This window comes from Lissotriton helveticus, chromosome 4_1, assembly GCF_964261635.1.
Source record: "Lissotriton helveticus chromosome 4_1, aLisHel1.1, whole genome shotgun sequence".
Taxonomy (NCBI): Eukaryota; Metazoa; Chordata; class Amphibia; order Caudata; family Salamandridae; genus Lissotriton; species Lissotriton helveticus.
The window spans coordinates 799,920,984-799,942,097 of NC_136063.1; the positions used below are offsets into that span (position 1 = coordinate 799,920,984).

General features: G+C 46.2%; 1 protein-coding gene across 2 annotated transcripts in view; it reads right to left on the reverse strand.

The window, feature by feature from the left end:
- Positions 1–21,114, reverse strand: part of THOC1 (THO complex subunit 1) — a 334,223-nt gene that overhangs the window by 256,134 nt on the left and 56,975 nt on the right. For both annotated transcript variants that reach the window (XM_078687449.1, XM_078687448.1), the window contains exon 5: positions 4,452–4,570. In XM_078687449.1, the coding sequence (XP_078543575.1) occupies positions 4,452–4,570 (119 nt within the window). The remainder of the gene's footprint in view (positions 1–4,451; positions 4,571–21,114) is intronic.

Below are 21,114 nucleotides of genomic sequence, written 5' to 3' on the forward strand. Positions count from 1 at the left end.
AGAATCTCCGTCCCCGAGCCTGCAGCCTTTGTTCACTTTCTAACTTTCCTATTGGATAACATTGAGCGCCCGACGGCTCAAAAGCACCCTGCACCCAGCCGCCCGAGTGCCACTGGAAGTGAAACTACTACCCTACTCTACTTCCCCACTTGCCCTGAGTAAGTGACCAGGAGCTCAGCTCCCACAGCCACGTGGCCTGCTTGCTTGCAGCCACCAACCAAAGGCCCCCTACCCTCCATTGGATTACATTGGGCCAACTCTCTCTGCACCCGGCTGCCCCTGCGCCGCTGAGGGTGTAACTACTGAACCTTTCCGACCCTGGGAGACCCCCGAGTCTATGCCCAGAAGCTTAACTCTACCAGTCGAGTACTTACCTAAAAGCCGATAACTAATTTTCCTTCCATAGGTTAACATTGACTGGTATTCACTGACATTTCTTCTAAGTGTGGAGTTTTGAAACATTAAAATATTCATCTAAAATCAGCCAAATAACGAATTTCAAATTACTCACCAGTGATCAGGGGAGAAGTCAGTACTGTACCTTTTAGCCCAGTACTGAACCGCAAAAGTAATCCTAACTGTACTTACCAATTACCTTCCATTGGAAACCATTGACTGATTTTCTGTGAAATATCTTCAAAGTGTTGATTTTTGCAAACTACAAATATTCCTTAAAAATCATACAAAGTACCAAACTGTACTTGCTTACCTGTCTTAGGTAGTGGTCCCCGTGCTGAACCTAGAAGTCCAGCACTGGATTACAAAAGTAACGAGAACCTACTTTACCATTGATCTGAATTTCCTTCCATACGATAACATTGCTTGTTTTTCACTGAAAAGTTTCAGTGTCAACTTTGAAAATACATTTATATTCTTTAAAAATCACAACTGAAACCAAAACGCTTTTACTCAACTGTTAACAGCTTAGGCCCCGGGACTGAATCCAGGATCCAGTCCTGTGGTTAGAAAAGTAATCCTTAAAGTAATCAACTGCATTTATGTAGAAACCCCCATTGAGCTCAATGTTAAATTGTGTTGCCTATTGCAACCACTGTAGCTATTATACTTACAAAGTCTATTGCCTTTCTGCAAAGTAATTACCTAATGTTACTCATATTGAGAAAAGTATATTTTGATACCTGTTGGTTCTAAAATAAAACAACTATCTTTTCATATAAAAACAATTGGCCTAGAGTTCAGTTCTTGAGTGTGTGAAACCTTTTGCTGACTGAGTGGGTACAACAAATGCTTTACCCTGTCCCCTGATACTGCCTTACTGCTCAACCAAGCTACCACTTTAGAGATTAAGGGTATATCTAACTTTAACCTCCGTCATACCTCTGGGGACTGGGGACTCTATACACACTGTACCTTAGTTTGGTCCAGTATATGTAGAGCCACTTTCTTACAACATACCACTAGATGGTTATATCATACAAAGAGTCCTGAGTTTCCCACAGAAGTTTACAGGGCTCATTGTAAACCCAAAGTGATCTACTTGTGGTAGTATGTTCGTGCAGCCTTTGGCCTAACACAAGAGGACTGCAAGACATTTGTTATGCACACAGTGACTAATAAATTACACATGACTCAAAAAGGATATCCACACCAATTTTATAAAACTAAGCTTGTTTTTAGTTGTATTTTAAGACCAAGATTCACAGTCTAAGCTAAGTCTGTTTTTCACAAGAATTACTTTTAACTTTAAAAAGTGGACACAATGACCAATTTTTCAGTTCAGCAATGTTAACCTATGGGAAGAAAACAAGAATGCAGTTTTGCAGGTAAGTGTACCACTTACAATCTTGGTTTTCAGGATGAAGAATCAGCACCAGGCAAGATTTAGGTAATTAGCAAATATGCACCGCCAGCGGCACAGGGGCAGCTGGGTGCAGGGTTCAAATTTGGAATCTGTCCAAAGTTATCCAATGGAGAAAAGGGGTAATCGAAGAGTTGCTGCTCACAGCTGGGTAACACGGTTTGGTAACCCAGTCTCCGGGAGTTATGGTAAACACAGTAGGGCGCACAAGGCAGCACCAAATTACACTCTCAGCGGCACAGGGGCGTCCGGGTGCAGAGTGCCAACACAGCATTGGGCACCCAATGCAGCTCAATGGGGGAGATCGGTTTTGAAGAAAGGCTGCAGGCTCAGGCCAGGAGTCCAGACGCATAAAACCCACAGCAGCCCAGGGAAGTAGTGATGTTACGGGACATTGGGACACCATTGGTCAAGCTACCCAGGGGCTTTGAGGGAGGGATGTACTTTGGCAGGTTGCGGTCGGGAGAGGTGCGAAAGGGGGAGGGGCTTCGGATTGAGGCTGCAGTCATAGAGGTGGAGCCCGGCAGGGGTCAGCTCTGGGTGGACTCGGACTCAGAATCACTGGGGAATCTTCGCAGGACCGGTGGCCACTTGGACTTGGTCCGTGGATGCCAAGTGCAAAGGTGAGTCCTGTGGCGGTTTCTCAGGACAGAGTTCTTTTTCTCTTAAAGTTGATTTCTTCTTGCACAGGTCCAATGTTCTCTGGAGATCGTGATCTTTATCAGAGGCAGGCAGTCCTCCCAAGGCTTTGGAGGTCGCTGGGCTACAGAATGGGTCTTCTTTCAACCCTGGATCGTCAAGGGCTGCAGATAGGCTGGTAGGGCCGGGGCCAAGTTAGTTGGTTTCTACAGTTTTGTCTGCTGGTGTAACACTGTAGTGTCCGGCTCTTTTAACGTGGTCAGAAATCTAATTTCAGGGTCCAGTGGAGCCACCTAATTGCATTGAGGGAGTAGCAGGTGGGGACCAATGGGTTCCTTGCCTGTGGTGTCTCCACCCACTATAATGCCACACTCCTGGGGTGAGGAGGGCTGGGGGGGCATAGCCCTAGCCCTGATTGGACAAGTCCCACCATCTCCAAGATGGTGGGCAGTGAAAAATGTGCTAACTTCGCCTCCAGCACCTGAGGTGTGGAGTTGGCGAGGGTGGGGCACACCTCCTACTCTATCATGGTTTCCCAGTCTGGTTTCACACCAAAAGTGGGTGGTTTGAACCAGGTGCGGCCATCTGCTGCTAGAAGAAGAGGAAGGGTTGCATTACAAAGGAAGCAGGCCTTTGAAGCTTCCCTCTCAAGCACTGTGCTCATCCTGGGGGTGCGACACCTCCGCCTAGGATGAGCTTTGTTTCTGGCCTCAGAGAGCAGGGGCTCTCGACCCATGGGTCCAGAAACATGTCTGGTGGTAGAAGGCTGCTTAAAGCCAGTTAGACACCACACCAGCGTTGGTAGGTTTTCAGGGGGCATCTCTGGGGTCCCCTCTAGGTACTTATTTTAATAAATTCCACACTGGCATTAGTGTAGGTTTATTAAGATGAGTTGTTTTAGTAGCAAACACTCCTTGGTTCAGTGAAGCCATCATGGTGCCGTGGAACTCGAGTTGTCGAGTTTCCAGCCCATGTACTCTCTATGGCTTCACTGGCACTTACAATATTTAGAATAGACTTAGATATTGTAGGGGCATATCTGAGAGACTATTATTTTGCCATGACTGAATTTCGTGCTTCTGTTAACCAGCAGGTGAAGCTGGACTTTCCAGACATACTTGCAATGTGGTGGGCACTGGTTTCAGACATCAGACAGTCTTTGACTAAAGAATGTAGGGAGTGGGCACAGAGAAAGCTGCCTAATCTGTGGAATGAATGATGGAGGTTTTGTACCTGAAGACAACGAAAAATAATTTGTTGTAAGCAATGGATGCTCTGCCAAGACGTTGAATTGTGGAATTAGTGCTTTTAAGTTTCTGATAAAGAGTGGCCTTGCAGCAAGACGTAGACGGTTACTCAGCCTTTTCAAAGCATCGCAATGCACAATCTCATGTATAAAAAGTGTGACTAACACCCAGTGAGCTGAAACACTGGCAATTCCTCCCTGTGTGTGTTTCCAACTGCAGCTAGGGCAATACATTTGCTCTTTCTTTGTATACCACGACCATGTGTGGACTGTTTATTCTCTTTCAGATAATCTGTGCTTTATCACTGCAACGGGTCTCATAGTTGTGATAATCACGTTGGTTCAACATCACATTTAGCATTTGTGAGAGTTTACTGAAATAAGAAGTCCATGTCAAGTATTCAAGTGCTAACAAGACAAAACATATTTTTTTAAAACACAATCCAAATATATAAATGCTTCTGGCAATTACTTGGTAAATGTCTGTACATTGCCTTTAGTGAGCCACAGAACATGTGGCAGACAAAATTAAAGGAGAGGCACTGGGGTAAAACCTATCCATTTGATTTTGTCACTGCCTGTACAATAACTAGTCAAATAAGTGGTGCTCCCTGGAACAATATTTTGAGATATTTCAAAAGACGATCATGTAGAGAAAGTATCCACTACAAATTGACAGCCATCTGCCAGACATCATAATAAATACAAATGTTTTCTATTGAAAAATCTTTAAGTTCTAATGCTTACCGATTTCCATGTGCTGACGTTCCTCTCCACAAATGTGAAGATTTTATCACACTGATCAAGAGGCAGACAATCCAGAACATCTCCGAGGAGGACGAAAGGGGTAGAAGCTGTGACAATACCTTGGAGAGAGCAGATTTAATGCCATTAATAAACGTATAAACGTTCTGATACAGTTTCAGGATTACAACATCTCCCCAAAAGAAATCATGACTAACACAAAAAAAAAAAAAGAATCGGGTTTTCTAAATGAAGACCACCAGTGAGAAAAAAACAGCATTAAATGGGTCTCAAACCAGTAGCTTGTGAGCTTATGTGGCTCTCCAAGTACCTCAGAGTAACTCACCTGTGTGCAGCCCAGATTATTAAATTAGAAAGCTTTTGCTTGGTTTAGTTAATATACATATAACAAAATTGAATTTATACAAAAAAATAATATTAGTAGCTCGCAATGCGTTTAATTGAACATAAGTAGCTCTCAGTACAGAAAAGGTTGGAGACCCTTGGCTAAACACACTAGTCATGTGTATAGCAATTGTTAGCCATTGTCTTTGAAGGACAAACAAGACAGGCAGCACAATAGAGCTTTTATGCAACACAAACTCTTATTTTGTTTCCCAAATGAATCCTACTTGCAACTCTCCTCGTAAAAGATGATCATGAAATCTTTGCTTTTCTAAACGCCAATTAACCCATCTTATTGAGAAAGACCAGCAAATTTCTACAGAATACACTTTAAAGTTCCACATCAAAAACTCGCTAATGGAGGGGGGGCGTGGCTAGCAGCCGAGCATGGCGGCAGCCTAGAAGACTAGCTCCGAGAGAGAGGCGGCCTCTCCTGAAATCCGTACATTGATCCGTGGCCAATTCCATTCTCTGAAGGAGGGACCAGAGGCCTAGGACCGGGCGGTACTGGCGGCAGGAACTCCGGTACAAATCCGAGACCGGACTGCAGAGCTACAGCCGAGTGTTCCAGCGGCCGAGCGCTGACCGGAGGCCAGGGACTCCAGTAGCCGGAGGAGCCGGCCGGAAGTGCCCCCAGGCCGGCAAGGAAGAGCCGGAAGTGCCCGGGGACCGGAAAGTGGAGAGAACGCCGATCAGCGAGATTGTGGTACTTATGCACCAGCGCGCATAATTGTGGCGACACTGAGCGGGATGGAGGAATGAAACGACAGGCGGCGAGACACTAGCGGTGGGACGGCCGAGATAGACGCCGCCAACACTACACAGTGAGGCGGCCTCAGAAGGGAGCGTACCGCCGCCGGAAAATCGAGTGCCGGCTTATGAGGGGGGCTGAATGAGACCAGAGACCGTGAAGGCGGCGAACGGACATAAACGGGATCCACCCCCTCCCTCCCCCCCTGGTACTGTTAGAGTGGCGGACGGAGTCTCGCGGCTTCCGCGGCTTGGACAACGGGCGCGAACTTGGGGACAGTGGTGACCAGCATGAAGTGCAGGGGGTCCTTCCCACTAGCCTGGTCAGCAACAGCGTGGACCCAGTAGGCTGGTGCAATCGGTGGCACTGCGGAGCGCACAGCGCCGGCAATTGAAAGGGACCGCCACAACATCGAGCTACGCCGCTACCCTGAGAAGACAGCGGAGCGCCATTCACTACGGTTAGGAGACGCAATCCTGATAGAGATAGTGCCGAGTGGGGCCATCAGCAAGAGCACCTCTGCCCTAAGACATACCAATCAGGGAGGGGGCGTTACTACTTAGCAATAGGTGCCAAACCAGAAGGAACAGTCACCTGAGCATAAACACCTACCCTGAGGTGCCATAAGGGACTTGAGTGAGACACGTGCAACGCCAGCATCGACCAAGGCACGGCCTGTGGGAACACAGGAGTGTGGCGAATGAGCCTGAGTGACGACTAATTAAGAAGCACAACGGACCCCCCTCTCTGTCATCCCTCGCGTAAACCAAACCGGTACTGGTGAATGGCACGGTAATAACAGACACCATGGCGGGCAGAGGCTCCAAAGGTGGCACGACACAAACACGTATCGAACGATACGCCTGCGACAAGAGTGCCTCTCCCTCAACAGACGGAAGATTAAATGCTACGAAGACGACAGACGGAGCAGGGGTGAAAAAAGCGACATTGGACGATGTGATGCGGGCGCTAACACAGGTACAAACCACGGTGGGCTCAATCTCTACCGAGATAACTCATCAGAGCAGATCTTCATAAAATGTCTGAGAAGGTGGGATCGCTGGAACTGGTCACTAAATCGTTGGTGGAGGATGTGTCGGAACTACAAACGGCGATGGAGAGATTAACGACTGAAAATAAAATACTGAAAGAGAAGCTGGACGACCAAGAAGGGCGCTCTAGGAGGAACAACATAAGAATCCTTGGGGTTCCGGAATCTGAAGGTACCAGAGCAACTGATCTTTTCGTAGAAGACTTAATCAAGACGAAACTCCAGCCTAAAGGTCTGTCGACCTTCTTCTCGGTTGAAAGGGCGCATAGGGTGCCGGGAGGACGGCCGAAGACAGGAGCAGCTCCAAGGCCCATTCTGGCGAGACTATTCAACTTCCGAGACAGGGACGGAGTGCAGGCGGCAAGGGTTATCCCCTGCAGTGAAGATCCAGAACTCCACTCTGGCCTTCTTCCCAGACTATACAGCGGAAGTGGCCCGCCGACGGAGGACGTTTTTGGATGTCAAAAAAGAACTAAGGGCAAGAGAGATCCCGTACTCTATGTTGTTCACAGCTAAACTGCGGGTGGTAGCGGACAACAAGACATAGTTTTTCGATAACCCAGATGTAGCCCAGTTGGGGTGGCGGGCAGTTCGAAGTCCGTGTAGCAGGGGGGAGGGAGGGGGGGGAATGGGAGTGTTTAATTGTTTGAATTGTTTGACTCTTAAAGATTGGGTAAGAAACACAGATACCGACGTACTGATGGGTACACGCCGGGCACAACGGCACCAGTCCAAGTGCAGGCATGCCCGTCACTACAGGCAAGTAATAGCAACCACGCAGATGGGTATAGGCCGGGCGCAACGACGCCACCACATACTGCAAACATGTCCGTCTTTACAGGCAAACCATGGCACAGGATACACAGACTGATAACCTAGACGGGGACCCTCACTCGGGGATGGTAACTCCACTGCAATTGATGTCCTGGAATGTGCGGGGACTGGGAGACAAGATAAAGAGGGGGTTGGTTTTGCAGGGTATCAGAAGAATAAATCATGATCTGATCCTTCTTCAGGAAACGCACCTAGTGGGCACGGCCAGCAGGGCACTAGACAGACGAGGTTACCGCATGATAGTAAATTCAGACTTCACTTCGGGATCCCGTGGGACGGGCATTTTAATGAGGAAGGCATCCCGGTTCATACTACAGACCACCAAAACTGATGATCACGGCCGCTTTGCAGCAGCTTGTGGACAATGGGAAGGAAAATCACTTAACATAATGTCTGTATACATTCCACCGGCGCTGCATGCAACTGCCCTTCCTGACTTGGGGAAATTCCTGTTAGAACTCCCGGAGGGAGACCTTGTGGTGGGGGGGGACTTTAATGCAGTGGCTCATAATATACAGGATAGATTTCCGGTCTGGACTCAGACTCCTGGACCGTCCCGCTTCGGTGAATTCATGGAGGCACAGGGGCTAATGGACATATGGCGACGTCTTAACCCTGAAGGCCAACAGTACACCTACTATTCCTTAACCCATAACAGCCTATCCCGTATTGACTACTTCCTTACACTAGGAGAGGGCCACATTACAATAAATGACATGAAGATTAGGCCCAGGGGTATCTCGGACCATTCTCCTCTGACGCTGAGCTTGTCGTGCTCTGTAAGAGCCCGCAAATGAGTCTACCCAATTCACCCAGGGTATCTTAAGGTACCGCACATCCGCAAGGAATTGAAAAAGACGACCCGATATTACTTTACAGAAAATGCAGATTCTGTACCATCCCCCACGACCCTATGGGAGGCCTATAAAACGGTGTTGAGAGGACAGGCGATTACGACAATAGCGGGACACAGGCGCATGCAGAAAAGGGAACTGCTGGACTTAGAGCTAAAACTAGAAACAGCTAACGCGGCCCATATGGCGAGCCCAACGGACGATACACTTCACACGCTTCGCCTCTGCCAGCAATTACATGATGACCACCTTAGAAGACGGACAGTTGAGAACATAGAGGCGACAGCGCACAGGGTATACGATATATAGGGGACAAAGCCAGTAAATTACTGGCCTGGCTAGATAAAAAAAAAGGAAGACTGCAGTAACATATTACAGTTGAGGGACTCGGAGGGGATGCTACACTCGCGCCCCTCGCAAATAATAGAAGTCTTAGCCGACCACTTCCAAGAGGTATATACCCTGGAAGTGGAAGTCACGGCGGAAGCGGCAATGCTGGGGCTCCAAACTGTGCAAATCACGACCCTGCCACAGGATGCCGTGGACGAGTTAGAGGCGGACCTATCGGTAGAAGAGATACAGATGGCGATCAATGCGCTTCACACAGGTAAGGCGCTGGGCCCCAACGGGATCCCAATTGAATGGTTTCAGACAATGACAGACGTACTGAGCAAACCCTTGCTGGCCATGTTTGTGGAGAGTCAAGTTAAGGGAACCTTGCCCCTGGATCAACGGATGGCGACCATTGTGGCCATTCCGAAACCGGGTAAACTACCCACTGAGTGTGCATCATACCGTCCGATTTCTCTTCTTAATGCTGAAGCAAAAATTTTAGCAAAAACACTGGCTATCAGACTGATGCCCCACCTCTCACACCTGATTCATCCAGATCAATCGGGCTTCATGCCACATAGAAGCACGACATTGAACCTTCGACGTGTGCACGGAGCACTGGCGCGAGCCCACTTGTTGACAGGACCGGCGGCCATACTATCATTAGATGCCAGAATGGCGTTTGACATGGTGGAGTGGCAGTATATCTTCGCAGTGTTAGCCCATATGGGCTTCGGCCCTAAGTTTATTTCCTGGATAAGACTTCTGTACACGAATCCTGTTGCGCCCGTAACTGCAAATGGCCACATCTCCCGAGAGATCCCACTAGCTAGGGGGGCACGACAAGGCTGCCCGCTCTCCCCCCTACTGTTCGCCTTGGTCCTAGAACCACTGTCATTAGGACTACCCCGTAATTGAGAGGAGTGCACTGGGGAGGCAATTGGGAAGATCGAGTTTCCCTCTATGCTGATGACATGTTACTCTATCTGTCTGACCCGGAGACTGGCATCCCGGTGCTGTTGGCACTATGTGATACACAAGGAATAAACTCAGGCTATACGATCAACTGGACTAAATCGGTCATCTATGTACTGAAGGGTCCTGCTCCGAACCTTCCTAGCGACTGACCCTTGACGATAGCAGACACCTCTTTAAATATCTGGGAGTCTATGTCACTCGAGACGCTGCGGTGTTTTACGAGCAGAACTTGCTACCGCCACTCACTCGTTTAAAAGCAGATGTGAGACATTGGACAGCCCTCCCCCTGATGCTGCTGGGGCGAGCGGCACTGTTTAAAATGATGGCGTTACCACGTCTCATTTATGTATTAGAGAATACTCCAATTTTGGTACCACCCTCTTACTTCCAGAAGGTGACGACGGTGGTGACGGGTCTGTTATGGGGAGAACGCCCAGCCAGGGTAGCGCATATAAAACTCAATCGAAGTTGGTACGACGGCGGGATAGCCCTGCCGAATATACAACTGTATTATTGGGCGTCGCAACTTAAGGTGATAAACCAGTGGATCCACGCCCAACAAGATGACCCGGCTTATCTAGCAGACAGAGCGCAACTAGGTACAAACAGCCTGTTAGCCCAGTTGTATAACCAGGGTCTCACGGCGAAGCTAATAGGCCCAACCAAACACACTGCGATGCTATGGCACAGGGCACAGACAAGACTCAAATGGAGAGGTGTTATAACAAAACTTACACCTTTATGGGACACTAAACTGCTAGGATGTTTGAGATTTAGTAAGGGATTTACTCAATGGGATAACATAGGAATCTCCCCGGTGGGAGACTTATGGACTGGCAATGGAATGGTCCCTTTCTCACACCTACAACAGCAGTATGAGCTGGGCCCCAATGAAACCTACAGATACATACAAATACGACATGCATTGATGGTAGCCATTGAGCCAGGGTCGAAGATCCCAGAATCTTCACCGCTGGAAGACCGTCTGCTCACTGACTTTATACAAACGGGTGCTACGTCCCTCACATACCGAAAACTACTGAATAACCTTCCGGACCCTCTGATTAGACTAAAGGAGAAATGGGAGGCTGAGCTGGGTGCTATGGATGAGACAGATTGGAACGCCGCACTGGCATCCCAGAGGGAAGCAGGCGTTTCGGCCCGATTTCGATTGGTGCAGTTTAAGATATTGCACAGGGTTTACTACACCAGAACTACCCTGCACAAAATACGCAGAGCGGAGCACCCGAACTGCCTAATAGGCTGTGGAGGAGAGGGGACATTACTACACACACTTTGGGAATGCCCAATTATTGCTGACTACTGGCGACATATCATGCGCACCATTTCCCAAACTCTAGAGATATCACTAACACCAGACCCGCGTGTATGCCTGCTGAATGTGTGTGGACAGAATGATCTGACGCGTCAGGGGCAGCAATGGGTAACAGTGGGGGTAATGGTTGCCAAACGGGATATAGCGCAGAAATGGGGAGTGGCAGAAACGCCGACTCTACCACAGTGGTGCAGGACTATGGACAGACTTATGGTGATTAAGCGAGCAGTATACAAAATGAGAGCCAACCCTCGAAAATGGAATAAGATCTGGCAGCCCTGGAACAGTTATCGGGGGGACTTGTGCGAACCTCTTCGTGAAGAAGATATTGATAGTTCAGGGGATGAGGAGGCGATGGATGAATGAATGATACACTTGGAGGTCGTCGAAAAGGGTCGGGAAGGGGTCTGGGATACGAACGTGACTGATTAACTGTAGGAACAAGGGACAAGAGGGGAAAGGATAGACGCCCGGGGACACCCACTAGCGTGGGATACTGAATATACATTGATACCGATATAAACAGATAACTAATCTTTACTGAGTCTAAAGTTGTGTTAAGATATAAATAAAAGTAGGACGATTCAGATTATTTACAACTCATCGAAATGCCTTACGTAAATTGTCGAAAAATTGCTGCCGGACCGGAAGGTTGTCGGCTGAAGAGCTGTGTAACAACGAAGGTGAACTAACATGTGTGAAACAGCTGGCCTCCGGGTTGTAAAATGATTGCAATGTACATTTGGCAACTACTAATAAAGTCTTACAACCAAAAAAAAAGAGAAAAAAGAAAAAAAAACTCGCTAATGACACTGAAGAGATCATATTGAGGCAAACAGTAGAACTGTCATTGATGGGTTAACAAAAATGATCCTTTAGGTATAACCGTGCTTCCGCTTATACAAGTGTCCAACTGCCAAACGAAAGATAAAATATTGACTCAATCATTTTGTAGCTTACTCCAATAAAGCTGTAAAAAAGTGATGGTATTTTCTTTATATATTGAAGTTATCAAATGCAAAAACTGGATTTTCGCAGAGTTTTTAAGCAAAAAAAGGATTTTCGCAAAAAATGGACACTTGTAACAAATCTAAACCATTGGATAGATAATTTGTGGTATTCTCAAAAACGCAATGTGTAAGATGCTATTGCGGTGTATATTTTTCGTCCGCCCCTACATTGCAGTTGTGGCAGTTATCATCGAATACCACAAAGTGTAAGGTGCCTGCCTCATCCAGAGGCTCCTCTGGTCTAGGTTCGCAGTATCCAGAGATCCGTAAGTGAGGTAAAACAAAAAAAGTGGAAACCCCAACAAAAAGATTGGATTCTATTAAAAATAGATCCACTCCAAAAACTTTAATGGTGGTGAGGATCTACAGAATGTAGAAAAGGTGGGTACTTTTACTAGATCGAGTAACTAGATCTAGAAGTGTAATTTTTATAATATTAAAAGAGGTGTCGACATGTTTCAGCCCCCTATGGCTCAACGGAGTCTGTAGGGCTTTCGTCAGGACTAAACAAACAAACAAAACACAGGTAGTTACTTACACCATTTGTGTAGTTACTGCGATGGCTTACTGGTTCAATTTAATCAGTTGCCAAACGTTCTCTTTTAACCCGCAGAAGAGAGACACAAAATAGGGATATACAATACATATAATAATGTATGGGTTTACGGAGGCACCAGAGCAAATTTTAGTCTCTAGAGGAATTTGCGATTTTATGTACAACTTTTACTGTGGTGGAGTTAGAAAACAGGGAGGCGGAGGACTGAGTAGCTGATAGAACAAATAGTCTTATGAGGTGTGGTCGTTATGACATTGTATAGTAATCTACTCGGTGGTTGTATGGTATGAATACCGCTCTCAAGGTGTTTAAGGAGAGCGTGTGCCGATAAGACTCCTATCTCAATGGTTTTCATGGACAGGGCGCTATCATTTTGTATATACAGCGTGGAACATTTTGTCGCTAGAGCCATGTGCTATTTAAATAAATACACAGTGCAATGACTACCTCGTTAAACTCGGAGGAAGTATTAGCCCAATGCCCCGAGCGGGGCTAAACCTTTCAGGAGTGGCTCGCAGTATAGCCTGATAGAACCATGTAGGTAATGGCGGGTATTACTAACGAGCAGCGTTCTTACCTCGTGTAAATTTACCAGAGGCTCCGTCAGGGGGTATTGGCCAAATGTTACCACAGAGCTAGAAAGGGGCAAGAAATACAGTTGAATCACTCGCCTTACCTCAAATTAGTGGAGGGAGAAACAAAACATGTATTGCTGCCGCCATTACCCGCGAGGAAGGAGACTGCCACCGCTTGTGCTGACTCTGCCCCTGGACGCTGGGTGGACGTCACAGTGCGTCTTTTGGACCCAGAAACAGCATACAAATTGCAATTCCACCTATGTAATTTATATGGTCAAGTGCCCGTGCAACAAAATTTATATCGGGATGACCTGCCGAAAAGTGAAAATTCGCATTGGCGAACACAGGAGCAATATCAGACTTAGAAAAATAACTACCAAACTCTGTGCCCATTACCTTGAGTCAGGACACACATGTGACGAAATACATTGGACTGTTATTGAGATGCTCACTGAAAAAACTCACATCGCTGAAAAAAAGCTGTATGAAAAGGAGCAGAGATGGGTAAATCGTTTGAGAACCCATATCGGGGGGCTTAATGATAATCCACCATGGCACCAGTTTGCAAAACATTGAGAAACTCCATTGAGACATATGAGCCGGCTATACACATACACAGTTTCTCTTTAGTACATTTTATAAAACATTGAGAAACTTTATTGAGACATATGAGCCAGGTATACACATACACAGTTTCTCTCAAAGTACAGCGTCAAAACACTCGTTCCCCTTTAAACAACACACTGTGACGTCTACCCAGAGTCCACGGGCGTGTCAGCATATATGTTGATAGTTCCCCTTTAAAAGACGCACTGTGACGTCCACCCAGCGTCCAGGGGCAGAGTCAGCACAAGCGGTGGCAGTCTCCTTCCTCGCGGGTAATGGCGGCAGCAATACATGTTTTGTTTCTCCCTCCACTAATTTGAGGTAAGGCGAGTGATTCAACTGTATTTCTTGCCCCTTTCTAGCTCTGTGGTAACATTTGGCCAATACCCCCTGACGGAGCCTCTGGTAAATTTACACGAGGTAAGAACGCTGCTCGTTAGTAATACCCGCCGTTACCTACATGGTTCTATCAGGCTATACTGCGAGCCACTCCTGAAAGGTTTAGCCCCGCTCGGGGCATTGGGCTAATACTTCCTCCGAGTTTAACGAGGTAGTCATTGCACTGTGTATTTATTTAAATAGCACATGGCTCTAGCGACAAAATGTTCCACGCTGTATATGCAAAATGATAGCGCCCTGTCCATGAAAACCATTGAGATAGGAGTCTTATCGGCACACGCTCTCCTTAAACACCTTGAGAGCGGTATTCATACCATACAACCACCGAGTAGATTACTATACAATGTCATAACGACCACACCTCATAAGACTATTTGTTCTATCAGCTACTCAGTCCTCCGCCTCCCTGTTTTCTAACTCCACCACAGTAAAAGTTTTACATAAAATCGCAAATTCCTCTAGAGACTAAAATTTGCTCTGGTGCCTCCGTAAACCCATACATTATTATATGTATTGTATATCCCTATTTTGTGTCTCTCTTCTGCAGGTTAAAAGAGAACGTTTGGCAACTGATTAAATTGAACCAGTAAGCCATCGCAGTAACTACACAAATGGTGTAAGTAACTACCTGTGTTTTGTTTGTTTGTTTAGTCCTGACGAAAGCCCTACAGACTCCGTTGAGCCATAGGGGGCTGAAACATGTCGACACCTCTTTTAATATTATAAAAATTACACTTCTAGATCTAGTTACTCGATCTAGTAAAAGTACCCACCTTTTTACATTCTGTAGATCCTCACCACCATTAAAGTTTTTGGAGTGGATCTATTTTTAATAGAATCCAATCTTTTTGTTGGGGTTTCCACTTTTTTTGTTTTACCTCACTTACGGATCTCTGGATACTGCGAACCTAGACCAGAGGAGCCTCTGGATGAGGCAGGCACCTTACACTTTGTGGTATTCGATGATAACTGCCACAACTGCAATGTAGGGGCGGACGAAAAATATACACCGCAATAGCATCTTACACATTGCGTTTTTGAGAATACCACAAATTATCTATCCAATGGTTTAGATTTGTTACAAGTGTCCATTTTTTGCGAAAATCCTTTTTTTGCTTAAAAACTCTGCGAAAATCCAGTTTTTGCATTTGATAACTTCAATACGTACCCAGGGGAAGCAAATGGACACTCATTCCTCCTCCCTATCTCTTTGATTACTTAAGCATTTTTTTATATATGTTTTAGTTTTGTGTAGCACTGTACATCAATTACAGGACACATCAGAATGCCCAGTTGAGCAGCAGAGTCTATGTTGAGGAAAGGAAGGTGTGAAAAATGTTAATCCTGGTAACGCAAGGAATCAAACCCTACCCAACATAGTTGTCACTCCCCTAGATGCAGTGGCTTTTCGGCACAACTTGAAAAGCTGTGCTTTTTAACGAGTCGCTCGAAGCTCATATTGTTTGATTTAGTAGCAGAGTTTGGGTACATGGCACTGCAGAGTCTGTGAAATTGAGCACTCACTGATCACACACTTAATTGTGCCCACTGTTGGTGCATTGGCGTATCAGGCAATAATGGGTCCTGTTGGGATGAAAAAGTGTGCCAGATCTTTATGAAAGGCTTTAGTTCTGGTACACCTTGTGCATTTTGGACTTAAACCCTGTGGACACTTCTCCAAGCTATTTGAACAGTCACATTCTCCTAGATTCAGACTTGTCCGCTCATGGCTCACTGGTGTATCAGGTAATAGAATGTTGATTTAGGTTCCTGCTAGGATGTAGAGGTCTGCTAGATTAGAAGGGAAAGATTTCTCTCCGGTATGCCTTGTGAATTATGGACTGGGAACTTTGAAGTGTTTGCAAAGCTAGTCTCACGTCTTCATAGGTTCAGACACTACACCTTGCCATCACATTAGTTACACTCAAATGAAGAGCGCTTTTCACAGTACGGATAGCTGAGAGTGGACATTCAGGATCACAGCACTAATCTGAAGATTGGGCCTGAGATGACTAAAAGCCCTAGGCTCGGTTAATGCAGTGGAATGGCTGGTAGTGAAACATGGAATGTAGGCCTGTCAAAGGGACCAGAATCAGGTAATCCCCACTACAGAACAGAGGCTTTGTTGTTTGCCCCAATTAGGCACAGTGAGCTATCCTTCATACATTGATAAAAGTAATCCCAGCTCTTGGCAAAAGGTTGCACATTTCTTTGGGTAAGACGAGGGACTGGGTACTATCACAATAAAACCAAAGAGATACCGCTAAAGTACTTCGATTACTTAAATGAATCTCAACCACTGGCAATTACATGAGACCACATTCCAATTCCTCTCTTTTTGCTTGCTGTGCTACTACAGACCTAAACTAAGTAGGCAAGTCATCCTGGACAATGCTCAAAAGAAAATGTTAAGAATTTACAAGCAGGACAATTCTCAAGAGATAATCTGTGGTACCTCAACCTATCTCTTTCATTCTCCATTTTTATCATTTCAAAAGCTGTAAGAAAGTCTGTTAAAGATGGTGAACGAGCCATCTCTAAAACATTTCTCTGTTAAACAAATTGTGTGCCATCCTTTACTGGCTCGGAGGTTTGAGTGTGCCAAGCCTACATTTGCTGCCTACATTTATTTTGATAGGGCCCTTGTGCATAAGGGGACGTGGTGGTAAAATGAAGATTGGCTCAAAAGGAGTCCTGGGCTGTGACACAGCCAATGAAGATTTATAGGTAGTTCAAGAAAGGCTGCAAGACTCAGAGTTGGGACCCATACAAGTAGGGGCAAAGGATAGAGGGCTCAGAAGGCAAGACTCTCATACTGATAGTTGTGGGAGAGGCCGGTCTTGTATTATGTTCAGTCAATGTATTATCATACGTACGCAGTTTGGCAAAAAAAAAAAAAAATGAAGATACAAGCACAGATATGTTCTCTGCAGCTCGTGAGCATTGAAAGAACTCCCTGTGAGTTCATAGGTATTCATCATTGGCCCAAATCATAACTTTACACTGGTGTGCATTATATCTTCCGGGACACATCTGGTGTTTTTCTGCAACCAATTTGCAATTCTCACAGATCTTGGAGGAACGCATTTGCCTTGCTCTGGAAAAGTGATGGAGGAGTAGTAGTTAAAAAGGAAGATGTCCAATGCACATAACCTTTTGGGGAAGAACGCAGACACTTCCGTCCCAAAAAGAACCCCACCAACTCTAGTGACCACTTTCCCACCCCCTTCCTTAGGGCAACTCCGGCATTATTAGCTCCTCCCCTAACCATAATCCATTTAGCGTTTAACTAGGTGCCCGTTCAATATGACAAACACGTGCAAATTGTTCAACACTACTACTGGTCTGTGCGATTAAATTATTCATCTTCTATGATAGAATACCTACTGGCATAAGGTAGTGAGGGCACATAAGTAATACGTTCTCGATACTCAGTCAAGGAGGTAGCACGGGATGGGGTTCAAAGAGGCAAAGTTATTGGCCGGGGTACCAACCATCACCATTGTTTAAAAGCCAGGAGGTGCCACACGCTGTGTATGAAGGCTTGCATGATCTCCCACATACCTGTTTCAGGCATTCTACATACTTGTTTATCGAATATATAGGACTTGATGAAAAATCAATTTCTGTTGCTCAACGCCTTCAAGGGTACGTGCTGATCCAGGATTATAGCTAACTTTGCAACACCCCCCCCCCCTCTCTTTCTTTGGCTTGCAGGGATGCACGATTCCCAATGTCTAGTCTTTAAGGTTAATATCAGGACATAAACATAGGCCATGGGTCATGATAAAGCAGCAGTAGTGTCCTTAGGTTATTTTCAGATGAAGAGTGTCATGCAAATTTTACCTTTAAAAATCCCCCCCCCCCTTCTCCCACATCTGAGGGTACTGGTGGGGAGTGCTGGGACTCTCTCAAGAGTGGACTACACTGCATGCTATTTAGCCAGGCCTGCTTGCACTATTCACAAAATACAAGGAGTCCAAAACATGGCAGTCTGACTGGTGCATAATTTTTGGAAACCCAATCAGGTCTCTGATAAGCCTACACTAGTTTCATCTAGCCTAAAGAATCCCGTTCATGAACCTTTGCCTTGCACTTAGATATGGCCCGGATGGCATCTGGGTCAAACTTCAAAGACATGTTTCTGTGTGATGAAATGGCTCCAGCTCACAGCTCCACTTGTCTGTTACACAATTCAGGAGGGCATTGTGGTGGTCATTTTTTATTTTTTATTCTTGGCATGGCAGTGAAAAAAGTTACCTTGAGAGATACAGTAAAAATCAAATTAGCTACCACTGTCAGTTTGCCAGTTACCAATGCCTCATCTACATGCTGGTCCACTCTAGAGAAGGATGAGAATACCTATCATACCACAGGCGACTCAAATCCAGACTTCTTGGTAAGGAAACACCCTATATATGATCAAGTACTGTCAGGACTAACAGATGCAAGCTCTGTAAATCGGACCAGATTATAAGATTTGCCAGTAGATTCAATAAAGACCAGTAAGGAATGCCAGACCAAGAACAATGAACAGTCAGAGGAATCCTTGGCAAGCTGTGCAGCACGGGGAAAGACACAAATCCGACTATCTTGCTTGATAGGTGAAGCTAGTCTAAAGACTGGCACAGCAATTATGACTTGTAGACTTACTGATGGCGTAAGCCTAACAAAATATGGTAAGCTGACAGATGGGCCAGTCTCATGTGACAAATGGAAGGCTTGGGAATACCACCATGCATGCAGTGAAGAAATAGTCACATAAAAATAACCATTCAAAAGAAGTCACCCGGTGGGAAAAAAGGATCCCGCAAAAAGGAAGACCAGGAGCAAACCACAGCAGAGCTAGTGGCAGAGAAAACAGCACCAGGGTTTCTGAAAAGGCTTACATAGGTGCGAAGGGGTATTATAAGAAGGGGATTTCTTTTATAGTGTACTCAGCGCGCTGGCTGTTGCTGTGTTTTAAACTAATTTTCGTTAATTTGGTAATTTTCCTTAATAGTATTTGCGCCGCTTATTATTTTCGCGCCGTGTACTTTGTACTTTTAGTACAGCGTTAGCTCTTACCTGCACTTTAAAAGCTGGGCTCACCCTGCATTTGCAGGAATCAGGGCAGCTAGGGACCGATACTGGGTGCTTCGCGGCGCCATCTTGGAGAGGGCATTCGTGGCAGCCGATTTACGGGCGCCATCTTTTGCTTGGGGACTAGTTCCTCCCCTCACACTCCTCCCACGTGTAGGGCTATAACTAATGGACAGAAGGTCGGAGCGCAGCGATGACGCGCAGCGGGTGCGCGCCGGAGGTGCGCCAGAGGTAAGCCCGTTTGCGCCCGTTCGCGCCTCGGACGCGATGGGCGCCGGCGGGATATCTCTTTCTGTTAGACCGATTATCGATAACGATCCTTGTTATCAGTTGCATGCTAGCAGCAGAAGGACGGACTTTTTGTCATGTGGCCTTCTAAATGTTAGATCTCTCTGCAAACATGCTGAGGAAATCACGCTGCTCATCGACTCTCTGAAGTTAGATGTACTATTCATGACGGAGACCTGGACTTCTATTCAATGTCTGGTGGAGCTGGGACTAGCGTGTCCTCCAGGCTTTAAGATCCGCCATAATCCGCGGGTTGGGTCAAGAGGAGGAGGAGTGGGGGTGATCTTCAGAGAGACTTTAGATCTCTCTATGCTTGATACTAAGTCCATTCTAGGTTGCGAACTTATGGGCTTCGCTATCAACGACCAGGGGGGTACACTTCACTCAGGCCTATTGTGCTATAGACCTCCAGCTAGGGCTTTGTCAGCTGTGACGGAACTCATTGATGTTATCTATGAGTTTGCCAACTCGCACACAAGGATGATAGTGCTAGGCGATTTCAATCTATGGCCAGATGGCCCAACCAACTCTGCTTTTAAAGAGTTGGTTCAGGCTAATAGCAACATCCAGTTACAGCAGTTGGTACTATCCCAGACACACGAAAAGGGCCATGCCCTTGATCTCATTTTCGCGGATGCGGATCAAGTGGCTATTCAAAGTATTCTCCCTCAGTGCTGGACGGACCACGCACCGGTACATCTTTCTTCACCCAATCTTGCTTTGAATATTAGCAAATTAGGAGCCACTAAGGAGGGCAGACAATGGACGAAGCTATTGAAGCTCTCTCCACGCCCCACCTTGCTTCCAGAAGGCTTTAGGCTGAGTGACAACGTGGCGGATAGCTATGATACTCTCAGCCATAGAATTTTAACGTCTTTGAATTCGTTGGCTCCCGTCCGAACAACCAGAAAAAGAACCAAACAGGTAATGCCATGGTTTACAGAAAAACTCCACCAGCTCAAATACCGCTGTAAACGGGGTGAGCGAAAGTGGAGAAGGCAATACCTTGAGGCTGACAAAGTCTTTTTTAGACAAACTTTGGCAATTTATAAAGCCGAGATCAAACAGGCCAAGGCTACTTTTCTAGAGGAATCACTCCTAGCGGCAGAGAATAAGTCTCAGACTCTATTTAAAATCGTGAAAGCTCTGGCCTCTCCAGCCAGTACTGTCAGAGACATTCCCCCCAGCCAAGCCTTGTGTGATGCCTTGTCGTCGTCCTTCGAGGATAAGATCACAACGATCTTGAGCAAACTTGCCTTATCACAAGACACCTTGCCCAATACTATGGACCATACCACTCCTCTGGTTGATTCTGGGACAAGTGCAAGTTCGGCGCAACTAAACATCTTCCCTCTCCCGTCCTTCGAAGATTTCTGCGCTCTGGCAGAGGGAGTTTCTTCGGGTTCACCGCTCGATCCTCTTCCACCGAAATACTGGAAACTTTTTCGCGAAGAACTCTTCTCGCCGCTTTTTTCCACCTGTTGCCAGTCCCTTGAGTTGGCGCAGGTCCCGGATTGCTGGAAGATGGCAGTAATATCTCCTCTCTTAAAAAAAGACTCTCTGGATCCCACTTGTCCAGCAAACTTCAGACCTATTTCGCTGCTC